The sequence below is a fragment of the Lolium rigidum genome, chromosome 6, assembly GCF_022539505.1.
Source record: "Lolium rigidum isolate FL_2022 chromosome 6, APGP_CSIRO_Lrig_0.1, whole genome shotgun sequence".
Classification (NCBI taxonomy): Eukaryota; Viridiplantae; Streptophyta; class Magnoliopsida; order Poales; family Poaceae; genus Lolium; species Lolium rigidum.
Window position 1 is genome coordinate 89,221,666 of NC_061513.1, and position 27,730 is coordinate 89,249,395.

Below are 27,730 nucleotides of genomic sequence, written 5' to 3' on the forward strand. Positions count from 1 at the left end.
ATGGAGGCAGCTGTCCAATTAGGCTTGGATAAAACTTTTGACATATGCATGCCATGTTATGGTCCCATTAATATGTCTTTCTCTTAAAAGCTGATTTGGTTTTTCTCTTTCTCTCTCACATTTTTCACTTTATTGCTGAAGAGGTTGCCTCCTGATGAAGAGGCTGCCTCCTTATCCAAACCTAATTTGGACCACCCGAACCAAGATAAAGCTGCGAGGCAACACCCCTAGGGCTATACATTGGACATGCCCTCATTTGCTGTCCATAAAGCTCTGTTCCTGCACGGAGCATACTACTCGCTTGGCGTTTTAAAAAAACAGTCTGGAACATCAGGATTTTAAAAATCGAAGGGAAACGGTGCATCATCAGACCGTTGCTTCCAGCACGGAGCATACTACTCGCTTGGCGTTTTGCACGGAATCAATCAATCGACGCCTCCGACTCGATAGAACCAAGCAGCAAAGGTTGCCGTTAAGCTTTGCCAAAGTTAATAGTAATTATTTTCTCCCCGAACACAACACGTCGGCTCGCAGCCACTAATCCCCAACGCCTTTCTCGCTTCGCCTTCCCCATCCCTCTCCACTCGCCGCGGCCGCCATTCCCGTCTGCCTCCTCCTCCTCCTCCTCCCCTCCGGTAAACCCTAGCCGCCGACCCTCCAATCCCCCCACCAGCGCCCGAATCCGTCGCCCGCCGCGGCCCCGCTCGAGCTAGGGCTCGCCGATTCCGGGTCGAGCCGCCGATTTCACTGGGCAGATTTTTTTCTTCTTCCGGGGGGATTTTCTGCTTTATCCGGTGGAGATATGGGGAGCCGGAGGGAGGAGGAGAGGAACGAGAAGATCATCCGCGGCCTCATGAAGCTGCCGCCCAATCGCAAGTGCATCAATTGCAACAGCGTGGTAATCATCTCTAGGTTCCACTTGCTTTTACCGCGTTGCTATAAGCTGATTGCCTTCTGTTCTGCTTCGTGGATCGATCAGCGCGATGCTGTGGCATCCGGTGATTAGCTCAGATTTACGAAATTTATCGTCTCTGCTGCGAATTAGTGTTTGTTCGCTCATGTGTAAGCTGCAGCTGTCGGTGGGGCGATTTTACTTTTTGTCTTTGACCCCCAGGTTGCTATTACCTGTATCGTTGTTTTACGAGTTTATTAGGTCCTTGCTTGATCAACAGTGTCGTCCCTTGCTGGGTTACTTTGGGTTTATAAAACTGCTGCTAATTTCGTTGCAATTAAGTAATCTAGGATTGCTGATTTGGTCTGTCAATAGTTAATTCCTTGACTTCCCTAAAGCTTGCTAATTAGGTCACTCCTGTACGCAGTGGCTGCTCTTTATGTGATAATGAAGTTGCTTATAGCTGCCAAATTGCTGAAATATTAGTGTATTACATGTTGGTGGAAGCAATATGTGTGCCCTTGTGCAGTTTTGGGGCGATAGATTTTCTTAGTATATTGTTTCAAGGATAGTCGCTTAGTTAGCTGAAAAGTCACTACCTTGCTTAACTGTTGTTGAACCCCACCTTTGGAATGTTGTGTTAAGTATAATGAGGTCACACTCTATTTATTTAATCCTTTGACTGATGCCATTATCTTGACACTATTTTGAATCACCCAAGTACTATTTGCTTCTTTTGTAGGGGCCACAATATGTATGTACCAATTTCTGGACATTCACATGCTTGTCATGCAGCGGGATACAGTGAGTATTTTGCATATTTGGGAATTTAGCCGACCATATATTTATATGTGTTTAGTTGTATACAAAATCAGTCAGCAAGAAAATGCGGTGTGGTATTGGATACTACCTCCTCTCATTAATACTATGTCTTCCTAGAAAACATGCACTCGACACTTTATCTACTAATAATATGTAAAATATTTAGATTTGCAAGTTGAAAGTAAGTATCATTAAATTCAGCAGGAAGATTATTTTCACAATATAAATTTTCTACTAACATATGCCTACAAAAACTCATGCTCAAAGATGCATATTGGAGACCATGTCAACTTCTACAACGTCAACTTATTTATGAACGGATGGTACTTGTAGCAAAATTAAGGAGCATATGCTCTTTGTTTTTATCAAGTAGTTAATAATCCGATATCACAGTGTATTACACCATAACTTTCTAATCCTTAGGTCATACAAAATTTTCCGTTTTATCATTCTAGAACTCTAGGAAATAAGGTCATTCCATGATTGCCACTGTATGGTCTGGTTCCTCTTTTTTCTTTTCTTTGCGGGACTGGGGTTATGATTTATGAGGAATGCGGTAGACACATGGTGATATTTTAGCTAATTCCTAAACCAAACATCCAACTAGCCTGTGGGCATATTAGCATATAGCTGCAAACAAACAATTTTCCATTGTGGAAATCGATAATATAGTTATTTTCTACTGCTAAGATATTTCCTTTGCTGACATACCCCTGATAGCATTTTTTTTTTCATGTGTTTTATCTAACAGCCGTGAGTTTACTCACCGTGTGAAATCAGTGTCAATGGCTAAATTCACTACCCAAGAAGTGCGGGCTCTTGAACAGGGTGGTAACCAGGTAACTCAGTTCAGAACTGTTGTATTGTTTCCATCCAGAGTGACTTGTTCAACTTTACGGCTTACACTGGAGTTGATGACTGCAGCGTGCACGTGATATCTACCTAAAAGATTGGGATTGGCAGCGAATGAGATTGCCTGACAACAGGTGAGTTTATATCGCTCCCAAGTTCTTCATAGGCACTTCCTGCATTCCGCGCTATGAAAATTTCTGCATCTCCTCTTATGCTCCCATTTTTTTCTTCTGTTTCAGCAAACCAGATAGGATAAGGGAATTTATCAGAGCTGTTTATGTAGACAAGAAGTATGCTGGTGGGAAGTCCACCAACAAACCAGCCACCGATAGTGAGGTAAATGAGTTAATCTAAAGAGTGTTGATCTCGGATTCTGGAAGTGTTGCATTTGCCCTTGCCTAACCTTTAAGATTTCTAACACTTGGTGTTCATGCTGCAACCTTTTTTCATTATTTGCCATACCTCTGTGCTAACTATAGGTTCCATTTTTTCAACAGAGTGTAAAGAGCAACGAAAGTGAAATAAGAAGACCTGACTCCTATCATTCATACTCGCAAAGCCCACCGTATGATATGCAGTATGAGGATAGACGATATGGTAAGCAAGTTAACACGCTTGCTCGAAGGCCTTCGGATAGGGCACTCTTTGATGGGAAACTCGGCAGCATATTGTACAGTCCAGGTCGTGTCCGGGATCAGATGCATGAAGATCGATTTGCTAACGAGAGTCACGGGTCAAGATTTTCCGACTTTTCAGCCTCAAGCACCGGCGACTTGAGAAACGATGCACTTTCTCCTAGCTCTCAGGATACAGGGTACAGCAGCCCTTCCGTTCACCATTCAAGAAATGTATCATCTGAAAATCCCCAGTCCCAAAGACATCCAAATGCAGTTCCACAAATAGGTGTCAATGGTGGTCGACATTCACAGGTTATCGATCCTCCCATCTGCTTCTTCACTTTGTAGCAAAATTACATTTTGACTTGTGCAAATCTTGAAGTCGAGTGGCTTAGGCATAAAATATATCTCCTTCATATGTGCAGCGAACAGCTTCTTCTGGAAGTTTGGGATCATTTGACGGTAGCTCAGTATCTAATAAATCAGTTGATTCGGGTGTCCTACCTGATGCACCTACAGAGAGGCCAGTGACTGGGGCATCTTCTGTACCTCATTTGGCACAACCAAATGCCTTGCAGCGCAGTACAAACTCACCAGCCAGCCATATTGCTCCCACCCAAGGATCTGTGCAGCATTTGCCAGTTTCGCCGCAACCACAACCAACGGCTTTCAGCAATCAAGACCTCTTTGATATGTCAACAATGCCACAACCTGGCACTAGTTCTGCTTCAATAGATCTGTTTGCTGGCTTTAATCAACATACCGCATCAATTTCTAGCGGTCATTCTGATGTTGTGAATGGAAGTGCACATAATGCTGTGGTTCAGAAGGTTGTGACGCCTTCATCATCTGTACCAGCAGGAGCACTCCACACATCTGATCCTGTGCACCAAGATCTCTTCAGTCTGTCAATTTTGCAGGAACCAGTAACGTCCTCTTCCCCTCCGTCAGTGGATCTGTTTGCTGGCTTTGACCAACAACTGGCACCTATTTCTAATGTTCATCATACTACACCAGCCGCTCCATTACCTGCTAATGAAGGGTGGGCATTCTTTGACACACCTCAATATGGATCGTCGACTTCTGTTTCAAATGTGCAAGCTCAGGTCCCCGCTGCATTGCCTCAAAGTGATGGTATTACCAAAACAGTTGATCAATCAACATTGCCAACTCCACCACCAAATGCCATTATTAGACAAACATCTCTGCCTATTATGGATCAGTGGAGTTCAGATGCTGAAGAGGTGAAGATCCCTGTCCCCAAGGAAAACTCCCAGGTACTGTGACATTTTTTGGGTATATTGGAGCTTGTAAGGTTTCTTTTAGCCTTATTCTTACTAAGTTAAATATAAATTTTGATTTCCTCTGTTGCTCTCCAGACCTGGAACGCCTTTTGTGAATCTACTGAGAACATGCCTGATAATTTGTTTGCATTTAATACTATGCCTCAAGTACCAACTCATCAATTCACCGCACCCAGTGTTCCATATGTTGTATCTGGAACTCCGCAGGTGTGTAATTGGTGTTATTATTGCTAAATAAAAGAAGATGAAAAGAATATATCTCAAAGAAGGCTAGACTAACATATTGAATCATCCTTCTAGGTTTTGGCTAGGGGTGAGCCTGAAAGGTCAACTCCTGGGGATATGTTCCCTGGCTTCAATGTGTCACCTGGTGTCCTGGGTGAGCCATCATATCCTGCACCAATTCAACACGAACTGGTATGTGTTATCCATGATTGTTCTTTCCTCTGCTCCCATGTCAGTTGTTCCATATGATTGGAAGCTTGCATACCTGGATATATAAATGGATAGTATGCTATCTGATGTGTATTTTATGATTCATGTGTTTTAACTTACTGCAGTATTTATCTTTCTATAAGCTCTTTTGAGGTGATACTAGGCCTTATAGTTTTTAGTTTCGGCAGTACGGATTGAGGCATCCTGCATGCTCTTGCTTTTGCATCCATCGGTTTTGTGACTATGCACATTGTATGTAAACATTTTGTTGCTGTAGGAAGATTTGTGATGCTGTATTTGCTTTATTTGCCTGCCATGGAGCTAGTGGATAACTGAAGCCATTTGACCCCAGAAGTATCAGTTTGTCTCTAACTTTTTTATGTCGTCTCTTAAATTGTTCTTTTGAATATGGTTTCAGGGCATGATGTCTCAGCCTGCAAAATCAACAAATCCATTTGACATGGCATTTGAATCTGACATCGAAGCCAACGACATGGTGTGTAATTGTACTGCTATGTTCTGATATGCACTTCTAACTATTATAACGTGGTCTACTAATTAGTTCCCTTTGTTTGTTAAAACACGAAGATATACTTTCGAATAAGTTGTTGCTAACTCACGTAAGATCCTAGGGCTACTGAGATATTATCATAAACCCTTCTGTTTTTTGTGCTGCTATCTGCAATGTACTATCTCCGTTCCAAATTATAAGATATTTTGGAAGGCCAACGTCTTATAATTTGAAACAGAGGCTGTAGCTGTTTTCGTACTGACAAAACTCTCTTGAATTTTTCATAAAAGAAAACCAATGTTTCTATGTGTTATTATTTATGAGTTTTTTTATTCATGTTTTCAGTTCATGGATTTTACCTCGCTACAAGCAACATTGCCAGATCCTCATGTTCCCGCAGAGTACTCTGGGAACTTAGCAGAGTCATGGATTTCTCAGAATTCGACCGTGCCATATATTCCTTCTGTGCCTCATGGTAAACCACCTCTTCATTCCAAATTGATCCTCACATACAAGTAGACAAACACGTAAATGCATGGATTTTCATTTTTTAATATTTCATGGTGAATTCAGGAGGGTTGTCATACATCCCGGGACAAGTACAAGACCCCCACATGCTGTAAGCTCCTCTCAACCTGTTCTTATAGTTTGTACGACATCCGTTTAAAAATAGGTGTCTTAGTTTTGTCTAGGTACGGATTTATCTAGACACATCTTAGTTATAGGTACATTTGTATCTAGAAAAAGTTGAGATGCCTATTATTAGATGGAGGGGGTAATAGACTTTATTATTGACTAATACCCTGTAACAGGAACTCAACACAACAAGGATCGAGAAATCCATTTGAATGAGACAGGCTGGTAAAGATTGGTGCTCATGACGGACAGACGAGGAAGCCAATTTGCACTGCTCGGAGGAAGGACCATCGGGTGTACTATATGCTCGAAACACCACAGTAACTGTATATCTTGGATTTCATTGTCTCACTCTTGGCTCTCCTGTATATCAGAAAGGAATGTGCGACCGGGTGTGCTGGAGTCTTTCTATCCAAAGCAAAGCTGGTGTGTCCTTTAGCTCTGTTGTATATCCCTAGCTGGCGGTTTTGTGAAAACCATGCGTTTGCTGTCAAGTCTCACAGTATGCTATTTGCCTGTGCTTTACGTATGTGCTATACTCGAGTCCAATTGCTGATCCAAACCAGGATGTGATTGACTCGTTTCCTCATATGAGGGGATCATTGGCATTCTTGTGTCCATGATGATCTTGTAGCAGAAGTACGTCCTGGACCGCTATGAGATGTTTCTTAAACTGGCATTACCTTGTTTGGCAAGTTGAAGCTGTGTGCCCTTCCTTTGATCAATACATACATTTATATATGTTTCTTAGATGAACATATTGTTATTTTCTATAACGTTCTAAAATTATTATTCCTGGGATTGGGGGACAGAGATCCAGTGCCTTGCTAGTCACAAGGCACAGCTTGCCTTGTCCCCTCAGATCCACCCTTAATTCAGATCCAATGGCCACCAACAAACCAAGCCAAATCCCAGGATGTTGACCAGCTGACCAGACCCAGGCACGCACAGGACAGAGGCAAAATTAATCGCGGGAAGAGAAGGGCTTGCGCGGGCTGGACTTCCCAGGCGGAGCTCTGCCGGCGCCGCCGCAGAGGGAAAAGGGCGGGACGGAGCTCGGGCGGCTGCACCCGGAGAATAGGTCGCCGGCGAGGTCGTCCGCCCCCACCACGGCGGGCTCCTCCGCCCAGACCCATCTCGCCCAAGCCCGCCGGAGAAGACGCCGCCGGCAGAGGTACGGAGCTTGGGCAGCTGCGGCCGGAGAAGACGCCGCCGGCAGGCCCCTCCACCCCCACTACGACGACCTCCTCTGCCGAACGCCCAGCTCCGACGACGCCCTCTGCCCCGCTCCGGTCTGACTCCTCTTGCAGGTAGGCGACGCCGGCTCTGCCTAAATCGTTCTTGTTGTTTTTTTGGTGTATTATGCAATTGAATGGTCTGTTGTGAATTCGTTTTTTTACTGTTGAATGTGCAATTGAATGTGTTGTGCAATTTGACAGGAATCTATTACTCTGATGTCCAATTGTTAGTGTTGTGCATTCACAAGTATTTTGCAATGGGAGAAATTAATAAGGGGATGCCTCAAATTGGTATGAGGTTTAGAAATCCAGATGAAGCTTGGGTGTTTTGGGTTGCATATGGAGGCCGCGCAGGGTTTGATGTGAGGAAGAGAAACAAATATGCAAGCAAGATAGATGGCGAAGTTACATCATGCACATTTGTTTGTTCCAATGAGGGTATACGGAAAAAAGGGATAACAATGGATCATGTTCCAAAGCGTATTAGAGCTGAAACAAGAACAAATTGCAAAGTTCGGATGACTATATCATTGGATCGAGTGGCAAAAAATTATGAAGTCACGGATATTGTGGTGGGACATAATCATCACCTTCAATTGCCACAAACATGTCACTTGATGGCATCACAAAGGAAGATATCCGAACTACAAGCATTTGAAATAGAAGCTGCTGATGATTCTGGAATCATGCCCAAACAAGCACATGAGTTTGCTTGTCGTCAAGTTGGTGGACCACTTAACCTTGGTTACACTTGTCGTGATCAAAAGAATCTTTTGCGAACGAAGCGGCAAAGAGAGTTGGCTTTTGGACAGGCCGGTAGTATGTTGAAGTATTTCCATGACAAAATCATTGAGAATCCATCTTTCCAGTATGCTTTGCAGTTGGATTGTGAGGAACATATAACCAACATATTTTGGGCTGATGCTAAAATGGTTCTTGACTATGCACATTTTGGTGATGTTGTCACATTTGATACTACTTTTGGCACAAACAAAGAATATAGGCCATTTGGTATTTTTCTTGGCCTCAATCAGTTCAGAGAAACCACCATTTTTGGTGCAGCATTGCTATTTGATGAAACATGTGATTCATTTAAATGGCTCTTTGAGACTTTTCTAGCTGCACATAATGGGAAGCAACCTAGAACCATTTATACAGATCAAGATGCAGCAATGGGTAAAGCCATAGGGAAAGTCTTCACGGAATCATATCATGGATTGTGCACCTTTCATATAATGCAAAATGCTGTCAAGCATTTATCTTCATTGAAGGGTGAAGAAAAAGAAGAAGGGAAAGATGAAGGGAAAGGTGAAAATGAAGAGGAAGAGTCCCATATACTTACTGATTTTAGTGAATGCATGTATGGGTATGAGGACAAAGCAGAATTTCAAGAAGCATTTGACAATATGAGACAAAAAGTGCATAAGCAAACTTGGTTGGATAGTATCTTCAAGTTGAAAGAAAAGTGGGCTGAATGTTATATGAGAGATGTGTTCAGTTTGGGAGTGCGAAGTACACAGCTTAGTGAGAGCTTCAACAATTCATTGAAAACCCATTTGAAATCAGATTTTCATATTGTTCGTTTCTTGATGCATTTTGAGAGGACCGTGGAGGTAAAAAGAAGAAAGGAATTGCAATCTGAATTTGAGGCAAGGAAGAAGTTACCAAGAATCAAGATGCACACACCTATGTTGGTTCTAGCAAGTGAAGTGTACACTCCAATTATTTTTGAATCTTTCCAAAGTGAATATGAGAGATCCATGGCTGCATGCACTAGACTCTTGGATGGGAATAACAAATTTGCGGTGGCTATTGGAAGTTTACATGGAGATTTAAAATTTGAGGAGGAGCGCATAGTGATTGGTGACCCTTTGACCCAAACAACTTCATGTAGTTGTGGAATGTTCAATAGGACAGGAATAATGTGTGGACACGGTCTTAAAGTTCTCGATTTGATGAATATAAAGACATTGCCAACACATTATGTCTTAAAGAGATGGACTAGAGAAGCACGCAATGGAAGCATACAAGATAGACAAGGAAGGAATGTGGTAGAGAACCCAAAGTTGGAAGCCCAACTTCGGTACAAGGATTTGTCTCACAAATTTCACACTATGGCATATAAAATAGCTAACTCTTTGGAGTGTTGTTTGATGTTAGAGAATGCACTTGATTGTGTGAGTCCACAACTAGATGAAAAACTCAATGCAACTACCAATTCTATGAACAAGACTTGTGATGACCAAGAAAATGTTACTCCAAATGTGCAACTAACAAGTGAGTTTCTTAGTGCCGCAAAGCTCAAGAAAAAGGAGGTTCAATCGAAAGGTATGAGAAGAAAGAAAACTTGGCTTGATAAGTTGCTTAAGGGGAAGCGCAAGCCAATTAAAGTTGTCTCATCCAACAACAAAAAAGCAGATGTATGTTGCAATCTGTACATTTTCATATTGTTTCATTCATTTCTATACTACTTACTAGAATTTTTATTGTAGCAACAAAAGAAACATGAGCCTCAAGTAGGTGTGGAGAAAGACGACGTTGATAAAGGAACCAATACGAGGCTTCAAGAGTGCAGTGGGATCATCAGCTACACGCAGCTATTGACAGATCCCTCTTGCGATGTTTATGATGAAGATCTGTTCTAGCATGTATAAGTTTGATAGCTAGTATTTTGGACATGGTTGGATTTTGGACAGGGTTGACTATAGTATTTTGGTTTTTGGGGCTAACTATAGTCTTTTGGGCCTAAGTGTACAAGTAGATTGGCCTACTTTATGTACTTGAAGGATTATGTAAGAACATAAGGTTGCAAAAATTAACTGTGAAGTGCTACGAAGTCTGTTTGTTGTTCCGCCTCAAAGTCTGTTTGTTGTTCTGCCTCAAAATTTTGTTTGTTTGTTGTTCAGTTCATCATATCCAGTTCACTTCTTAATCCATTGTATAATCTATGCATCACGATTCTGCTAGTACATGGGTTAAACTCTTCTATTTACAGTTTAATTTTCAGTACAAATTTCGTGGCTATCTCTATTGAAATTAACTGAATCTACACTTAACTGAACATGCAGTTTACTGCCTCTGAACATGCAGTTTCCTGTGCGTGCCTCGCTCTGGTTTGCATCCTGGTATTTGGCTTGGTTGATTGGTGGCCATTGGATCTGAATTAAAGGTGGATCTGAGGGGACAAGGCAAGCTGTGCCTTGTGACTAGCAAGGCACTGGATCTCTGTCCCACTATATCTACCCCTGTCCCCTCAATCCGGTCACCATTGGCACTGCCGCGCCTGGGATCTTCTTGTCTCACGTTCCTATTTCTTCTGCCCATCCCTCTTCCAACGATCGGTTCCCATTTTTTTCCGAAGTTAAAATGTAGAAAATGATAAAAGGTTGATGTCATATACATGAATTATTTTTATTAGTGAATTTCAATGTTTACCTTCTAGTTATGCATTTGTGACATTAATTACCTCGTCGAGTGAAATTTTGTGAAAATTACCCATTTTAAAAGCTTTAGACCCTTGTTTTCTGATGTATATCCATTGGGAAAGGTGTTAGTGATGATCAGGGTCCAAAAATATCAAGATGATAGTGAGAAACGAAACATACGGATATGGATTAAGGAATTATGTATATAATCATCCATGAGGCTCTCCGATATTTACATACTTTGGTCGCTCACATCAACGTATGGTGGCTACTCCTATCGAACAATTACAAGCAAGATGTTAAATTAGGGCGAAAGCCAAAATATGTCCCAATTACACAACTACAGGGTAAAAAGTGGAATTCACTCTATTTTTATTGATATATACAGCCAATAAAGCATAACACTGTTTGAACAAAAAAATGTAATTTCTACGGTAGGCAAAAAGATCACACATGCTTTTTTTACATCACAGAAAAAGGCTATAAAACGATCACACCGAGTGTAGCACGCGGGCGTGAAGGAACGGTCAGACCACAGTCCTCGCCTCGTCTCCTTGCCGGACCCGTAGTCTAAAACCCTACCCAAAATCTTTCCCCACCCGCCTCCGCCCGCCCACCGACGTCACCATGCGCCCCTTCCACCCTCCCCGCCCCACCGCCGCCCAACCCCACCACCCGCGCCCCGGCGACCCCGGCCGCCCTCCCCTCCTCCCCCACCCCGCGCACCAGCACGCCGCGTTCCCGCCGCCCGGCCCCGGCGGCGGCGGCGGCGGCTTCGGCGCCGTCAACCCCATGGTGGCGGCGGCGGCGGCGGCGGCCAACCCTTTCCTCGCCATGCAGCTCTTCGGCCAGGCGCAGCAGCTCCAGAACCTCGGCTACCTCGCCTCCTTGATGCAACAACAACAACACCAACAACATCAGCAACATCAACATCAACAGCAGCAACAACCCTTCTTTCCAGGGGGCTTCACGCCGAATCCCAACCAGTTCGGGCCTTTCCCGGGCATGCAGGCAGGATTCAACGGCGGCGGGGGGTTTCTGCCTGGCGGCGCTGGGTTGGCCGGGCCGAGGCCGCCGCTGCCGATGATGGGCGGTGGTGCGGGGAATGGCTGCAACGGCAGCCCTGCCGGAGGTGTCGGGCCTGGTGGTGCTGGGTTGGCCGGGCCCAGGCCACCGCTGCCGATGATGAGCACTGCTGCAGGGAATGGCAGCGGTGGCGGTGGTGGTGTTGGGCCTGGTTCTCCGAGACCTGTGCTGAACGGTGATGGGAAGGATCAGAACAGTGGTGGGAGGGGCACTCAGGTGGGTGAATCATTTTCTGCTCTTTATTGCAATTGATCGATCGAAGATTGGTTATAGACCTAACTGTAAGCATTTAACCTTTAGGATCGTATGTATCAGCGCGCTCTAGTAGTTATAGGACATACTTAATTCTTCTTCTTCTTTCCTGAGGAATTGCATATTTTTTCTCCTATAGTCGCATATTGCATTCTCATCGCTGAGTGATGTTGTTTCAAGGATGTACTGCAATATTGGTTGGACTAGGGTACTCAATCCTCATGTTATGGTATACAAATAACTTGTGGCTGATTAATAATCTAATCATCTGTCTGCAATACATGGATTTATCTGTTCGTGCCTCTTGTATACAGTAACTGCTCTTACGAGCACCACATCCATCTATTAGGATTTAGGAATGCCCTTCTGTTGTTTAGCTCAAAGTTTGTTCTCTTCTCACACGTTTTTTTTACTTTTCTTAAGTATGTGGAAATGATTTCCTGGCCGTTCTAGAATGTTGTTAATCGATTGATATTGCTGATGCTGTAAGAAATTTGTTCGATAATTTCTATATATTTGCTAAACTCTCAAGAGCAGACTTGTTTTTACAACTATTTATGTGCTACTTTATTATTTTCTCATTAGTTTGATGTACTGGTTGCTGTTCTTATACACCGCAGTCTTAAATGATTTAGTTGCTGTTTCTCTGAATTTGTAACAGGTAAACCACACTAATAACAAATCAGATGGTATCTCCCAAGTTGTCTCTGAAAATGGCGAGAGGAACAATACAACAGATCAGAAAACCCGATTCAACCCTGGAACAGATGGTAGGGATGGAAGGCAATTCGGCCCATCTGGTGGAAGGGGCAGAGGAGATGGTAGGGGCGGAAAGCAATTTAGTCCATCTGGTGGGAGGGGAAGAGGAAGAGGAGATGCCAGGGATGGAAGGGGGAGAGGGAGAAATTTCAATCAAGGCCGCGGAAGAGGTACTTCGATTATGGCACACAAATAGAATTTACTCTGTTTCAGTTCATGCTTTTGAATATGCTTTCTAGCAATTGAACGCCACGACTACCTAACCTATACTTTCACAAAGTCGAGATACTATGTTTTGGGGAAAAGGTGTGTCCGTCACAATTAAGTAGGACTGCAGGGAGTGTCCATATAAATGCATGATATTTCGTTGCTACAATGCGTTCTTTTTGCCACTAAAAATTTAGTACTTGCATTCTTTGTATCACCTTGAAGTGTAATACATTCGATATAATTTGTGGGTACCTTTGTTACATAATTAATCTATGGGTACTTAAAGCTTCATTTTAATTTCTTATAGTCACTAACTGTAAAGAAAGTAGAAAGCGAAGGGACAGTAAAATGTTTGGACAGATTATACCCTCTGCTTCCTGGAAGGTTAACTTCATCAAAAGCATCCAGTTACTTCTAAATAGTGTTAAAGAGAAGGACAATCCCCCTCTGCTCAATTAGATTCACTATAGCTTAATTTTCTCTGTATATGTCTTGCTGTGTAGCCTACCCAACTGGGTTCCTTGCATAAGTTGTATTTCTCATGTTTATTCTATCAACTAAACTCATTGCCAGGGTCTCCCTACATAATCTCTTCAAAAAGAAGTATAAGAAAAGTACAATTGAATATACTGCACTATACCTTTTCATCTTATTTGCCCCAGTTTTGTGTAGCTTTGTGCTATTTTATATTCTTATGATACATTGTATTTGATCACCTTAGCTACATGGTAGAAGAGCATGCCAGCATACCATTGTTATCTACAATTTTTTCGTATCTTAGCTACATGAGCTAATTTATTACCTTTTCAGGAAGAAACGACTGGAGAGATGGAAAATCCAATTTTACAAATAGTGACAGTCCAACATCAGGAGGACGTCACATTGACAGTCCAACAGCATCTGAAGGAGGCCGAAAGTATGTAATATTGAGAAAGAGTTTATATACATTTTTTTGGATATCTGCATTTCTTCTAGTATGTTTGCAGTAGAAATGGCTTAGTTGATGTGGTTTCCCCATATTTTAGCGCTAACTAGCTTGTGGTAACAATATCTGTTACTCAGCTAGATGCTCATATTTTTGTCTAACCACCAGAACGTTTGTCCCTTTATTCTGAATTATAAAGCATGTTAATAGTTGTCTTGCAAATGACTAAACTCTTGTATGTTGCTATATATTTAGGTGTTAACTTGTTGGTTCTTTTCCAGTTGACATGTTCATAGAATATCTTGCTGGTTACCGTTGTTTTAGTGATTTAGTGTATTCTTGCAGGCGTCCTCCTATCATTTATGACCAAAACGAAGTTAAACAGTGGCTACAGGCACGCAAGAAGAACTACCCGACAAGTGTTAACGTAAACAAGGTCAATGTTTATATAAATGTCTTTTATTTAGATCTGAGCAACTCCATGTGAACATGGAAGGAACGTTTGCTGACTGCTGATATCCTAACACAGAAATTGACTCAGAGTCAGTTGGACGATCAAAAGAAAGATGAAGATGCCCAAATGCGCCGTCAGGTAAGCCACACTAGTTTTGTGATTCATATATTCCTTTCTTTATATTTTAAAGGAGAGGGGAATTGATTGCTTTAAGTGGGTCCTCTAAGTAGAAGCTTTGCCTGCAGTATTGAAGGCTTCAGCATACTGTATCTTTAGACTATGCTGTTCCAATATTTCCATCTATGGCATGTGTAATGTGTTAGTCTTACACACGGCTGTTTCGTGCTGTAGGAACTCAAGGAAGTCCTTGCAAAGCAGAAAGAATTGGGTCTTGAGCTCCCTGAACTACCACCAGGCTACCTATCTGATACCGACGGTCAACCCAGGGAACCTCAGGGCAACGAAAAGGAAAGTAAATGGAGAAATCAGCAGAGGGATTCTCGTTTTGGAAACCGCGGCAGGGGCCGTGGCAATAAGAGACAGAGGAACGATCGCGGAGGATTTCAGTCGAAAAGACCCAGGGAGTGGAACCATAGTCATGCAATGGTCAAGAGTAGAGAGCCCACCCTGTTTCAGAAGCTTGTTAGTTCTGATATCAAGAGGGACAGGCATAGGCTCCTGCACACGTTCAAATTCATGGCCCAGAACAATTTCTTCCAGGACTGGCCTGATAAGCCGCTGGAGTTTCCTAGTGTGAAGGTGAACCAGGTTGAGCTTGAGATTGATGATATTGCCGCAGAAGACTTGGATGATGATGACTTGCCGGATGCCGAGGCGGCCAAAGACGTCAGCGTTGAGCTGAATGAAAATGGTGATGAGCAAGTCTTGGGTTCCAGTAGTGACGAGGAAGCTGGGAGCAAGGAGGACGATGAAGCTGAAGAAGAGGAAGGCGAGGTTTCGGAGGAGGATGCTGGCGCGGAGGAATGTGATGCATCCGAAGAAGAATTTTCAGCCTGAAAAATCCGGCTGGTCCAAGCATCTAGCATGGTTTTTCTGTGTGTATAGTAAAGTCCGTACACAGGATATGTGCAGCTTGGTTACACATTATCTGATCCGCTTGAGCTATGAATGATTTTGATGTAATCTTGTTGAACGGTTAAACGATTTTGTTGTTCCAAGGAAAGGAAAAGACACATCCATGTGAGGGCATCATTTCCTTTGTCGTGTGCTGTGGATGTGTCGATGCTCCAACTAAACGATGTCTATTGTTCCTAGGCAATATTCTGTGCACACAGGAACTACCTAGGGGCTGATTGGTTCTTGGCGCCAGATTCCGAGGGAAGCTGTGGAATCTCTAATCACGTTCTGCAGCTAATTTGGTTGCCATCAATTCCATCTACGCTCTGTAGCAAAACCAAAGCCCCATTTGTTTGGTTGCCTCCAATTAACGTATCAAGTAATTGACAGTCGTTTGGTTACATGTAATTTCCATGATAGGTTACCTTGGCGGCAATGTGGCGAGCTACCAAACATAGAGACAACGGTTGTTCATGCAAGGACTAATATCTAGCACATAATCAGTACAACTAATATAGTAGCAGCAGCAGATTATAATCACAAAGATAGCAACACAAGCTCAACCTGGTTCACGAATAACTGCTCGTGATAGCAACACAAGTCGATAAACCAAGGGGGTTAGTACATTACACCTAGCAGAATATGGAAAACCTCAGCATCAGTTTTTATCAAGCCTAACTACTCCCAAAATATACATCATCAACACACAACAAGCACCACTACCACCCCATGAGAGCCTACTCCTCACAGGTAATACGTCCTTAGAAAGATAGTAAACCAGCTCATCACAAGATAACTGGTGGCAATAAGCCTTGTGCTTCATGACATACCTGAGAGCACGGTGGATCCTATACTCCGAAATCTGAAACTTACTACTACCTCTGACTTTTTTTTTTGAAAAAGAGGCAAAAGCTTTGCCCCATATATATTAATTAAGAAGAGGATGCTCGGTTTTTAGGAGAAAACCGAGCGAAAACCTACAGCAAGGGGCCAAGCCCACACAATCAACACACTCACACAAACCACAAAGCGACACAGACAAACACTTGAACACGAGACTCCAATGCCGTGCCAAAAAAGACAAGCCACGACACTGGCAGGCACCCGTCAACCAATTGCGGATCCGGGGAAGGCAACTGACAAGGTGGCGAGAAAATCGCAAACCTCTCTGGCGACGACAGCTCCGGGCACCGTTTGTAACGGCCAGACATAGCAACCCCATCACCAATAGAAACAACCTGACTGCCGGACTCAGACGAGAGAGAAACTGCAGCGTCACCAGCACCACACTTCTCAAAGGCCACCGCCTGACATGGCGGAGAAACCACATCCAAGGACTCGTGCGAGTTGGGCCTCACTTCCTCGACGGAAGGGGGCGAAAGCACACCACCACACAACTGTAGGAGCTCAGGCATGATCTGCATGACCGGAGCCGTGATTACCGAACTCGTCCTAGCACGAGGAGAGAAACAACCATGAAGGCTCGCTCCACTCGCACCCACTTTGTCATCATCAGGCACAACCAAAGGATCGGCATGCGTCAGGGAGAGCCTACCCAACGCCGCTTCTGCCCGCTCCAGAAAGCCCCCAATCGCTAGCATCCAGCCATGCAAGGAGTCAACGGCCTCGTGAAGAGGACGGATGGCCTCCTAAAAAAACTCAGCTTGCTTCTCTAAAGCGGATTCCATATCCGCTGAGGCCAAAGAGCCAACAGGAGCAGAAACAACTGACGCCCAGGACCGACGACGAGGCACATCAAACGGCAGCGAGACCTCAACCTGGGCCCGACGAGGAGCAGTCGCTTGGCAGGGCGATGACGCGGCAAGACCTGCCAACAAGCTGAGAGGACGCCAAACGTTACATGTTTAAAGTTTATCTAAATTTAAATGTATCTAGACACTCTTTGGTACATAGATACATCTAAATTTAGACGAAGCTTTCAACATCTATTAATGGACTGAGGGAGTAGTAAAGTTGACTTGGGGCTTACTGAGCAGCACCCTGCGTGTTCAGAAGGTCACCAGTGTCAATGTGTCGTTGCCTAGTACATACTGTATGAACATGCACCGCCGCCGTCGTGTCCTGATGGCCATCTCTTCCTCATTACGGCGTGACGCGAAACCTTGGTTTTCATTGTCACAACAGCGACGTCTACATGCATGTTCATCCTCCTGGATCTCCCAAGGACGGCTCATCAATGCCGACGATCGATCAGAGTTTTCCCCAACAGATTTCTGGAGCACGTAAATGGGTGAGCCTGAAACGCGGCCCACGTTTCCCCGCCTGTCCTGTCTCTCCCAGAGTCCCAGCTAGGCACAACGCATCGGGGCAGCGCTAGCTAGCTGTGCATTCATGGCGCGGCATCCAGGGTTGATAGTCAGAGTTATTCACACACACATGGACGGTTCTTCGTTTCGATGTTCCGAGCTGCTTCGCTGCAGCTCAGCGCAGTGATGGCGGGCGGGCCGCGGGCGGGACGTCGACCGCTCGCGCTACTGTCGCTCGCATTCATTCGCGATGCGGAGTAGCCTGCCCCAACCAGCAACGGCGATGCGTGCAGCGGAGCGGCTGGCCGGCGAGATTGGTCCGGAGCAGGATGGGCACCGTACTGTCGTGGACCCGATCACTCTTGGATTTGACCCATCTCACGCTGTATAGAAGTAGCTAACGAAACAAACGGCAGCTCACAGATGTTTGATCACGTATCAGTTTCGAAATTCTCTCCTGTAAACAGTGGCTCGCTCCGTGACAGCGCCTGCACACCGGCAGAGCCAGCACGGAATCGACGCTGCAGCTTCAGACAGGTCATCGGGACATCGGCCATGTCCTGCGCATTCAGTTCATAACAGTGTGTTTGCAATCTCGGACGACACCGCACGATGCGAATTAATCATACGGTGATACGGTACGGCCAGTCTAATCGCCACGGTCTGCATAGCGCAGAGAGGCTTGTGCGTTTGGATTTACTTGAAACGAACTGGTTTGTTCGTCGATTCATTCCTGAACCGGGACTGGCTTGGAGTGCTCGGCTGGGTCTGTATAAAATTGCATTGCCCCATCTAATTTAAGTTTAACAACAAAGGGGAGTGAGTACTCCAGAAGAACAGCGTTGCCTGGCTGGCTGACAGTATAATACTAGCAAAATGTACAAAGCGAGAATGCGTCGAGCCACACGCAGCTACCCTAGCTCCACCGAACGGTGCGCACCACTCCACTTGCAGCGATAGCTTGTGCTGATTTCAAGGAAACCACAAATGGAGCCCGATCTCCATGGTAGCGTTCTCTTTCTTCTGAAAAAAAAAATGTAAACCCACATTTGTAAATTCTCAGACAAAAAATCCTAGGCGTAGATAGTGTCGAACTCTAACAGAGCGCAAAATCTCAATCCAAAATTCGTTATGTTCTAGTCTATACAAAACTGATATTGCCTCTGTTCAAGAAAAGATGTCGCAAGTTTATCTAGATTTAGATTGTAGATACTTTATAGCGTATAGATATATATCCAAATTTAAATAAATCTTCGACATCCTTTTATGGATGGAGGAAGCATGATAATTCTGCTAAGTTTTCGAGTTATGAAAATGTCTAACTCTGCTGCTAGTTCTACGTCAACCGAGAACTAAGTTTATTTAAGATCAACTCTAAAACCGTTAGATTTGCGCTGAGACCCATGCACATTACACATGGGGTGTGCATTTGCATGTCTTTTTTTTTTCATAGCACAAATTAATTACACATGAAATTAGGTGACCAATTAAGTTAGTTGTAGATCAACCGAGAACTAGCTGTGTGTCCAATGTCTAATGTTCACCACACGCAGATCTACATATTTGGCACTTGTTCTCAGCCTTAAATACAACGAATTTTGGACCGTTCGGTAGTAGATTTCATCATTAGATACATCTAGGATATTTTTCGATTGCTTTTAACTTTCAAATGTCATTCAAATTTTTTTATCAAAAAAATCGAACACCGTTGGGAGGGATTTGTCTGCTCTCGTGCTATTCCCCAATATATATAACCACACATGTACTTGTAGACGCGTGCCTCAAGTGTTTAATTGATATTTGAAGTGTTCGTAGTGTTCAATCGATGTTGAAGTGGTAAATTTGAAGTTTGAAATGTCGAATTGAAGTTTCCAAATAGTCCCTGGTGCCCTAAAATGCATCATGACATAAAATATCTTCTCAACCTAAAACTGAGTTGGTGATGTAAATTTCACTTGTTAGTTGTAATGCAAAAAATTATAGGACACCTATTTAATTTTAAGTGCCTTAAAATACATCATCTACTCAAAAGGCAGTAATAGCAAAATGTCCAAAACAAAAATGCACCTAGCCACACGCAGCTACTCTAGCTCGACCGACCAGCCCACTTTGGTGCGCACCACTCCACTTGCAACGATAGCTTGTGCAGCTGTGCTACGAGTTTTTCCCGGCTTCCCGCTATATATAAGCACACATGTACTGGTACACGCGCAGAGACATCGCCTCCATAGTCCATACTCCACAGCATCACTCCTCCCAAGTCCCAAGTGACGCACGCACGCTCGATCGATGGCGATGCTGCGGCTGAAGTGGGCGGCGGCGCTCGCGTTGCTGGCGGTGGCGGTGAGCACGGCGTCGGCGGCGCATAGTTCCGCTCCTGCCCCTGGTGCTGCGGCTCCGGCGGCGCATCATTCTGCTCCTGCTCCTCCCATGGCCGCGACACCGCCGGCGCATCACTCTCCTGCTCCTCCCATGGCCGCGACGCCGGCCCCGGCGCCGGCGCCGGGGGCGACGATCAGCCCGGAGTGCATGGACGCGGTGCTCAACATGTCCGACTGCCTGCCGTACGTCACGAGCGGGAGCACGGACAAACACCCGGACAAGGCCTGCTGCCCGGAGCTCGACGGCCTGCTGCAGTCCAACCCCGTCTGCCTCTGCCAGCTGCTCGCCGGAGGCGGCGAGTCCTACGGTGTCAGCGTCGACTACAAGCGCGCCATGGCGCTGCCGGGGGTCTGCCGCCTCAACGCGCCGCCGCTCAGCGCGTGCGCAGGTACCTGTCTCAGACACATTTCGAACCTGTATAACTTGTTAGTGGTAGTAACTTTTTTTTTTTTGCGGGTAGTGGTAGTAACTTACATGGAGGAAAAGAAAAATTATAGATATATGCTCCGTTGAGTATGCACAGAATATAGATTTCTTCTCCGAGAGGTGATAATTTGGTGGAATAAGGGAGATCCTCGTTTGCTCATACCATAGCTTTAGCAGCAGTGTGACCAATCTTTATCTGGATATGGTTTCTCCAACTCAATTGTTCGACTTAACATTCAAGTATCATCGAATTACCCTCGCAAATAACTTATTAACCCAAATTTTTTTTAACATATGCAGCTTTTGGGGTCCCTGTTGGGCCTTCTGCTTCATCGCCATTAACAGACGTCTCCCCATCCGGTACTGGACCGCAAATGCCTGGTGAGCCATTACTACTCCTCTGCTAGGCTTGCTGCTTCAGTCCTTTTTTACTAGAGTAACTCTTACTAGTAGTGTCCTCGACATGATTGCAGTCCATACCTATCTTGAAAAATCAGAAGTTACTATCCTTTTACTACTGCTCCAGTTTTTCCGTCGTAAGATTACTTTTCACATATCCGTTTAGAAGTCAAGCAAAAGTTTTGTACAATAAGGCATTGGAAGTATCTAGAAATCTGAATGCAAATTTCTCTAGATATTTCATATTTCATCCCACTCTACATAGGAGAACAGAGGATAGTTCTAGTGTTCTACACAATGTTCATTAGAGTTCTTAACTGGTGTGCTGTTTATCATTCTACTTGAAGATGGAATACTTGTTCGCTCTTCATTGGAGCATCGCACACTGCTAAATTTTGCTTCTGACGTTCATCTGCCCCGTGTGTGCTGTGTGTGCAGAGAACCCGCCTTCCCTATCGCCGTCCAAGTCGGCCAGCTCCAGCCGCTTCACCGCCCGTGGACTCGCCGCTCTCGCCGCGCTACCGCTCGTGATCACGGCCGCCGCCATGTTCTAGACCAACATGAGTTTGGGGCTGTGACATGTTCTCACACGTCTAGCCCGATGATTACATTCTTCTCCATTCTTGCCTCACATTGTCTATCGTCCGAGAGATTTTTTTCCGGTTAATTCGTTCCTTGTGAATTGTGATACTACCTCTTTTACTTGCTATATTGCTAAAGACGGTGACCTCCTGTGTAGTTCGTAGTTTTACATCGCTATCTTCATCTTGTTACAATGTTACCTTTGTTACATGTTGATTCCTCCTATAGACCAAAGCATAAATCGCCATTAATTATCGTGGCAAGCTGCTGGTCGTGCGATCACGTGAAGTGTTCGCTGATGAATTTGAGCATTTATTTGGCCGGCAGAGTTGGAGGTTGGAGAGGCTCGCGGTGTGGGAGTGAAGAATCATTGTAGGAGTAGTCGCCATCGGCAAGCAATGCAATCGTGACAGGCCGGCACAGACGATTGTTGTTGGTTTCATCAGTGTCGAGATTCGTTCGATTCAATTCCTCAGCTGCTACCTGTACTCGGTAGCTCTCCGGCGCCTCTCCAAAACCGCACCTCCCCGTCTGAATTTGCCTGCATTTATACACGAGTCTGAAGAGGCGATTTCTTGCCGTCCAATAGGAACAGTTTTCTACGGCACAGCTGCCTCCCATTCCCATGAAGAATACAAGTCATTTTCTGACTTTGAGCACATATACTAAAGCACAGACGAACAGCTTCAGGCGCAACTCCTTTTCTCCTGCTGTGAACTTTCGGTCTGAAAACGAGCTTCTTTTTAACACCGCAGCCAGAAGAAATAAGAGGACGTCTCAGTTTACGGACAGAAAAAGCTCTACTGAATTCGACTGGACCACGTGCAACTCACACGATTCTCATGGAACTGACAGTGCAAAAAAGGGGTCTTTTGCATTTCAAAACGTTAGTGGCTTCGTGATGTCATAGTGCAACTAATCATTCTTCCACGTAGCAAAGATAATAGAGAAAAGAATATTAGGCGGTTAAATCATATCAGATATATAACCAAACCATTTCATTGAGAACAAGACTTGTCTTTTCTTTGCAAGGGCATTGGAAAGAATAGCTGAATCGGCTATACAGATTAGACATTATCCTTATACCTCCCCAGACATTTTTCAGAGAATTGTATATACCAATCACTGCTGAGCATGTTGCCCCGTTTGAAAGAGGAGCACCAGGCTGGGTTTTTATCCACCGTCCAGACAGAACCCAAGAGGGATTCTTGAGAACATGGTGCATATACGTCTTTTCCTTGTACAACTGGTATGCACGCTACTGTGGTGTTTTAGAGCTCAGACTCCGTGATAGGCCTGCAAAATGGAAGTGACAAACGTAGTGGGTAAATCAGTCTTCCATATGAGTCCAGAGCTAAAGTGCATGTAGTTATTACCTTTTCAAATCTATTTACGGCTTCATAATATAACTAATCCTGCCTCTCCAGATAGTTCTATGTATTTTAGGAGAAAATGTAATAGAAAATTCTGTAGTTAAACAATGAATCAGGTTCATTCAATTATGTTTCTGTAACCTAACCAGAAACTAAAAAGGAGGGAGTCTATTGTTGTTACTTTGTAGTTGTGACCTATACGCACACACCTGTTTAGTTATTATACGAAAGCTTAGGATATGAAAGATCTAGAAAAGGACCACTGTGTGTAAGAAGTGCAGTACCTTTACCCTTATTCTTGTCCTTTGGTAACAGCTCTTCAGCACCAATTCTCATATCAGCATTAGACGAGCGCCTCCTTGACTTTCTATCTAATGCCTCGACCTCGACGATGAAGGTTCCACAGACAGGACGATGATCTGAAAATTTGGACTCCCCGCGGTAGTAGGATAACTGTGAAGTGCCATCTCCACGCCACAATATCCTGTCACACCTGAGCAAGTTCTACTACTTGAGACGTATTCAATGCAACAAGTCACGCAACAGATGGTTCACACACATAATACTCAGTCACTGGAAGAAAGTAACTTTAACTACATTACTGTACATTAAAACTACATCATGCAGCATTTAATTTTTTAATATGCTGTGGCATGGAAGTAATTAGCACCACATGCTAAGGCCTCTTTGGTTTAATGGACTCTCAAAGAACTTTTGGAGGATCTTGATCCTTACGAATTTTTATGTTCTAAGATATGCAAAGTGTTTACATGTTCTAAACAAAACTCTTCGAAACATTCCAATGCTTCCCCTATGGTGCAATAAAATAACCATTCAACTTTGTAGGATTTAAGATGGCATAACAATCACAGAGGCCCTGTGTTTGTGCCAGATTAAGACATTATTGTTTCCATGTTTTTCAAACAGGGCTTCATTTTCACAGAACTAGTTAAAAATGGTGCATACCATGCTGGTGTTCTCCTCTTTTTATTTGATGTTGCAGTCTCACCAGCATAAGCATCCGAGTTGCAGGAGTACTTGTATGTTGGAGCAAAATATATCTTCCCCTCATTCCACCCCTTAAACACTCGTCCAGCATCCCGTTCAATTTTAAGCTGAAGGACAAAATAGGACATAACATTAGGGAAGAAAATATTTGCAGAAGAGAATTACAGTTGCCAGAATAAGGACATCTTTTGAAATATTTTATGTTACCTTTTCTGATTTATTTAGTAGCACTAACTTCTTACAAAACTGGAATTTGTCAACTAATAAGAAGTTACCTGATCCTTTTCAAAAAGGGCATCCCAATTATTTTCTGTCAAAAACTTTTTTGTATCTGCGTAGCTCAGTGCAATACGGTAGTTCAAATCCCCAAACCATATCACCTTGCTGAGACCAACAGTGAACTAGTTAATTCTAGAATACGAAACTGACAAGAAGATGTACAAACATAAATATCACTGCACTCTTACTCATGCTCAAGAATTCTCTCTGGGATTCTTCGCCCAGCTCTCCTGCAAAGCCTTGAAAACAGCGTGAGCCGCAGTATCTCTAGAACATCAGAGTTTCTTTTGAATTCATCGCCTTCTTTCTGACCTGAAGCCAAATGGCTGCAGATGAAACAAAAGCTTGTCTGGTGCACTGTCATGCTTACTGATATGCATCCCTGCAGTAGAAGTGTATTCAGGATACGGATAATTGATTACAGGATTACTTCAAATCTGATTCAGTCCTGACCTTGTTTCCTAGACAGCCCAGAATTCCTCGCCCTATGCACGACGTTCTTAGATGGCCGATGTGCTGCACTAGTTCTTTCTTTACCCAAACAGTGACAAAAATACCAACCATTTGTTTGCACACTATGAGATTATATTTTAGTTGATCCCTTGCAGTGGGAGCAGAAATTACTTCACTTAGAACAGAGCTGCGAGAATCCCTTGTATTCTCTTTCTCTTCCTCTCCCGAGGAATCAGTCTCGTCAACGTGTTTTTTCGGGCGTCGAAAGCAAGCATCCTTGTAAGATGATTTGATCATTTCGATTGGGCAGTTGCAGGTCTTAAGCTGCTTTCTGTGGAGTGGCATGAAGGGTTTACTAATGGATTTCAGAAAAGACTTCTGAAATATTGTAGAACCACTTGCTGTTTTTGTTAAGTCAGAGAATGAAGCATCGAGGCTTGAAGAAGCTCGGGAGGAGGTTGATTCGTTGGAGGGAGATGGCTGATGCTGAAAGACATTGGTATCATTGTCAGCAGGCCGGTTTAATGCTTGGTTTATAAGAACAAGCCATTTTGCAGCTGGTTCGTTGTCTTCTACCACAAGCACGTTACCAGCATTGAGCGGAACAATTTCCTGAAAACTGTTTAACGATTAAATGAGAAGAATTGATGGCATGAATAAAAAAATCACTAGATACCCTTGAAACTTCAAAATGGACCAGGATTTATTGTGCTGAATACAAATACTAAATGTCTCAATGACAGTCCATTGCCACATCAAACAAAGTTTACTTGTAACTTTTCAGCTATGCACTGAATCTTTTTATATGAGAAGAATTATATTCAAGCATTAAACAAGCTTTATAACTAGTAATGTTGGCAGAAAAATATCTTTGTATCTGTTAAAAGATCAGTGGAAAACCTACCCCAAAACATAAATATCTGAATTGTCATCAGGTGGAACAAAATCATCCATGTTCAGTTCAGCAGTAGGTGCTTTCCCACCAACATTCCAGGTAGAGACAAATATTCTGTTAACAAAAGTAGAGAGTAATGAATCTGATCTGTTGGTATTGAAAGGGATGGGAAAATGGTAGGATACGAAATTTCAGCTATGTACCTGAGGGTCTCAGTTGTTTTATTCATAGAGGGTTGGGCCAGGAAATGGCTGAGACGTATGCTCTTAACTCCTGGTTTGAATTAAAGCGGCAAAAGAAATCGATTGAAATAATCAAAATAATCAGACAAAAGCACAGGTTCTGCTAGATATTAAAGTACCTGATAATGTTCTCAGTGGGGAAGAGGATACTGTCTTACAAGAACTTAGTCCTAGGTCACCTGCTGTAGTAAATATAGGAGCATATAGCACAGTTAATTCCTGCACGTTGTTTCGTGACTATGGTGGAGCTTCACATTAATATCTATATAATTTTAGACCATGCTTCCTAAACTGAAACAATGTCATGCTTTGGTTTGTTTTGGTTCTACAAAACGATGCAGTGTTCAGAAAAATGAAATGACGGGTTATGGTCAAAGCCTTTATGTTACATGCTTGTTTGGAGTTTCGACTTTGTTAATCGATTTTACAAAAGCATGCTTTCTGGGTAAAACTCGCCACTGTTGATTCAAAGTGGTTATTCAGTTAGGGAACAGTGTGGTGAAAATGTTGCTTGACTAAAGTTTGTTTCAAATTTTTCCTTCAAAAATATTGTTGTACTGTTTTTATTTTGAGTTTTGCAGAAAACAGGAAAGACTTTTTTTTCTTCTTAATATTCATAATTTCGAGTTATGAATATTTTTTCAGGTTTAACGAAGCAAGGTTTTAGATTCACGACCCACACTGAAATAGATTGAATTAAATCTAGCTTTGGTGAAAGATAGGATGAATACAGCCCCCACAGATATCTCCATATGTCACATAGGAAAGGTAAAGGGCAAATGGTAGATTAGTGTTTCCCGAAAATGAAGGTATGTTGTGAAGGGGTGGATCTGAACCAACCTGCATTGTAGCTTGAACCGTCTGTCCTCTTTGCAGATTTCTTCTCCTTTGTACCGAAAAGTTTTGGGTGACAACCCTGGAACGCAAATCCAGTAGTATCTTTTTTAAGACAAAGTTTTTTTTTACATCTATAGACAATGCAGTTGAGGAAATGCATGTCACCTTCATTTTTTCCTCGCCGCCGGTGAAGGCCATCACATCAATAGCTGAACCCAGAACAAGCCTCTCCCTCTCTCAGTTCCAAGTCCGGTCAGCAAGTCCTCCAATACTCCAAGGTCGAAGGATCTGCAAGGAGAGTTCATCACAGGATTCATACAAAGATGCAAAATTGGAACCATAGCACTGCAAATTATGTTGATGAAACAAACGATCGAAAAAAAAAACACCCGGCTGAGACAGAGCAGGAAGAACACACCGATCCTCGTAAAAATCCCCCAACAGTTGTGCGTCGTCAAGATGCAATTCTGTATCGCACGCCTCCTCTACGGATCCTACGCACCCCAAATTGATAATGCCAGAAGGACGGACGGACGGACGGACGCACCCACCTTTAATCAAAGAAATCAGCCTCCTCCGGGCAGATCCTGGCGCTCCCGCGATCCCAAACCAAAACCCTCTCTGCTACTACAACTCCGCTGGCGGCGGCGCGCGGCGAGCCCTGGAATCCGGCAATGAGGAATGCAGGGCCATCGGCGCGCGGGGACCCCACTCCCCCTCCGTATAGTACCTCCTTTAAACCAATGCAGGGGACAACCGCGGCGGAAGGAGGGAATAGTTTAAGGGCCGGGCTGCCGCGGTGGCCCGAGGGATGGGAGGGAAGGAATGCGCCTCGACGATCCGCGTCTGCATGCGGCGGCGGCGGGCGGGCGGGCGGGGGTTGACCGGAGCAGCGAGTTAGAGGGGCGCACGCACGTGAGGCGGAGAGTGGAGGAGGTGGGGAGAAAGTGGGGGAGGAGTCGGACGCGACGCCGACCGTGTCAGCCAGCCAGCAACGGGATTTCCTTGGATTTTGGTGGTTTGGATGGACGTGGTGGTGCTGCTTTGGGTTCTCATGGAGATCCGTGGAGCGGGCGTCATGTGCCTCCCATA

At 44.0% G+C, this 27,730-nt stretch overlaps 3 protein-coding genes across 3 annotated transcripts; 2 read left to right on the forward strand and 1 right to left on the reverse strand.

Moving 5' to 3' along the window:
- The first annotated feature begins 723 nt into the window (after window positions 1–723).
- On the forward strand, window positions 724–15,633 carry LOC124662930. Its single transcript, XM_047200708.1, has 24 exons — window positions 724–898; window positions 1,635–1,696; window positions 2,466–2,553; window positions 2,639–2,700; window positions 2,806–2,902; window positions 3,064–3,495; window positions 3,609–4,460; window positions 4,563–4,694; window positions 4,788–4,904; window positions 5,341–5,418; window positions 5,779–5,908; window positions 6,007–6,052; window positions 6,444–6,571; window positions 7,048–7,361; window positions 8,427–8,483; window positions 8,579–8,673; window positions 10,376–10,432; window positions 11,254–11,828; window positions 11,934–12,034; window positions 12,732–12,999; window positions 13,850–13,955; window positions 14,310–14,400; window positions 14,494–14,556; window positions 14,770–15,633. Exons 1-24 carry the CDS (start codon window positions 803–805, stop codon window positions 15,433–15,435), a joined length of 4,713 nt encoding a protein of 1,570 aa, XP_047056664.1. The 5' UTR covers window positions 724–802; the 3' UTR covers window positions 15,436–15,633.
- A 4,612-nt stretch (window positions 15,634–20,245) lies between these two features.
- Window positions 20,246–21,750, forward strand: LOC124666690 (non-specific lipid transfer protein GPI-anchored 5-like). Its single transcript, XM_047204023.1, has 3 exons — window positions 20,246–20,532; window positions 20,871–20,951; window positions 21,408–21,750. The coding sequence occupies exons 1-3, from the start codon at window positions 20,292–20,294 to the stop codon at window positions 21,521–21,523; spliced, it is 438 nt and encodes a 145-aa protein (XP_047059979.1). The 5' UTR covers window positions 20,246–20,291; the 3' UTR covers window positions 21,524–21,750.
- A 694-nt stretch (window positions 21,751–22,444) lies between these two features.
- On the reverse strand, window positions 22,445–27,477 carry LOC124661543 (type I inositol polyphosphate 5-phosphatase 10-like). The gene is made up of 12 exons (XM_047199405.1): window positions 27,190–27,477; window positions 26,804–26,926; window positions 26,642–26,717; window positions 25,921–25,983; window positions 25,763–25,832; window positions 25,569–25,673; window positions 24,665–25,283; window positions 24,400–24,593; window positions 24,208–24,316; window positions 23,891–24,039; window positions 23,209–23,417; window positions 22,445–22,847 (listed from the first exon to the last, which is right to left on the reverse strand). Exons 2-12 carry the CDS (start codon window positions 26,834–26,836, stop codon window positions 22,810–22,812), a joined length of 1,665 nt encoding a protein of 554 aa, XP_047055361.1. The 5' UTR covers window positions 26,837–26,926; window positions 27,190–27,477; the 3' UTR covers window positions 22,445–22,809.
- Window positions 27,478–27,730: the final 253 nt, after the last annotated feature.

Bases quoted from the DNA above. Each gene is read 5' to 3' on its own strand.
- LOC124662930 (XM_047200708.1), top strand. From the start codon at position 803: ATGGGGAGCCGGAGGGAGGAGGAGAGGAACGAGAAGATCATCCGCGGC. The intron at 2,554-2,638 runs GTAACTCAGTTC...TGATGACTGCAG, and splicing joins TTGAACAGGGTGGTAACCAG to CGTGCACGTGATATCTACCT. The intron at 14,557-14,769 runs GTAAGCCACACT...TTCGTGCTGTAG, and splicing joins ATGCCCAAATGCGCCGTCAG to GAACTCAAGGAAGTCCTTGC.
- LOC124666690 (XM_047204023.1), top strand. From the start codon at position 20,292: ATGGACGCGGTGCTCAACATGTCCGACTGCCTGCCGTACGTCACGAGC. The intron at 20,533-20,870 runs GTACCTGTCTCA...TAACATATGCAG, and splicing joins GCCGCTCAGCGCGTGCGCAG to CTTTTGGGGTCCCTGTTGGG. The intron at 20,952-21,407 runs GTGAGCCATTAC...CTGTGTGTGCAG, and splicing joins TACTGGACCGCAAATGCCTG to AGAACCCGCCTTCCCTATCG.
- LOC124661543 (XM_047199405.1), bottom strand. From the start codon at position 26,836: ATGGCCTTCACCGGCGGCGAGGAAAAAATGAAG. The intron at 25,674-25,762 runs GTACATAGCTGA...TTTTGTTAACAG, and splicing joins AAAACAACTGAGACCCTCAG to AATATTTGTCTCTACCTGGA. The intron at 24,594-24,664 runs GTCAGGACTGAA...CTTCTACTGCAG, and splicing joins TGGGCTGTCTAGGAAACAAG to GGATGCATATCAGTAAGCAT.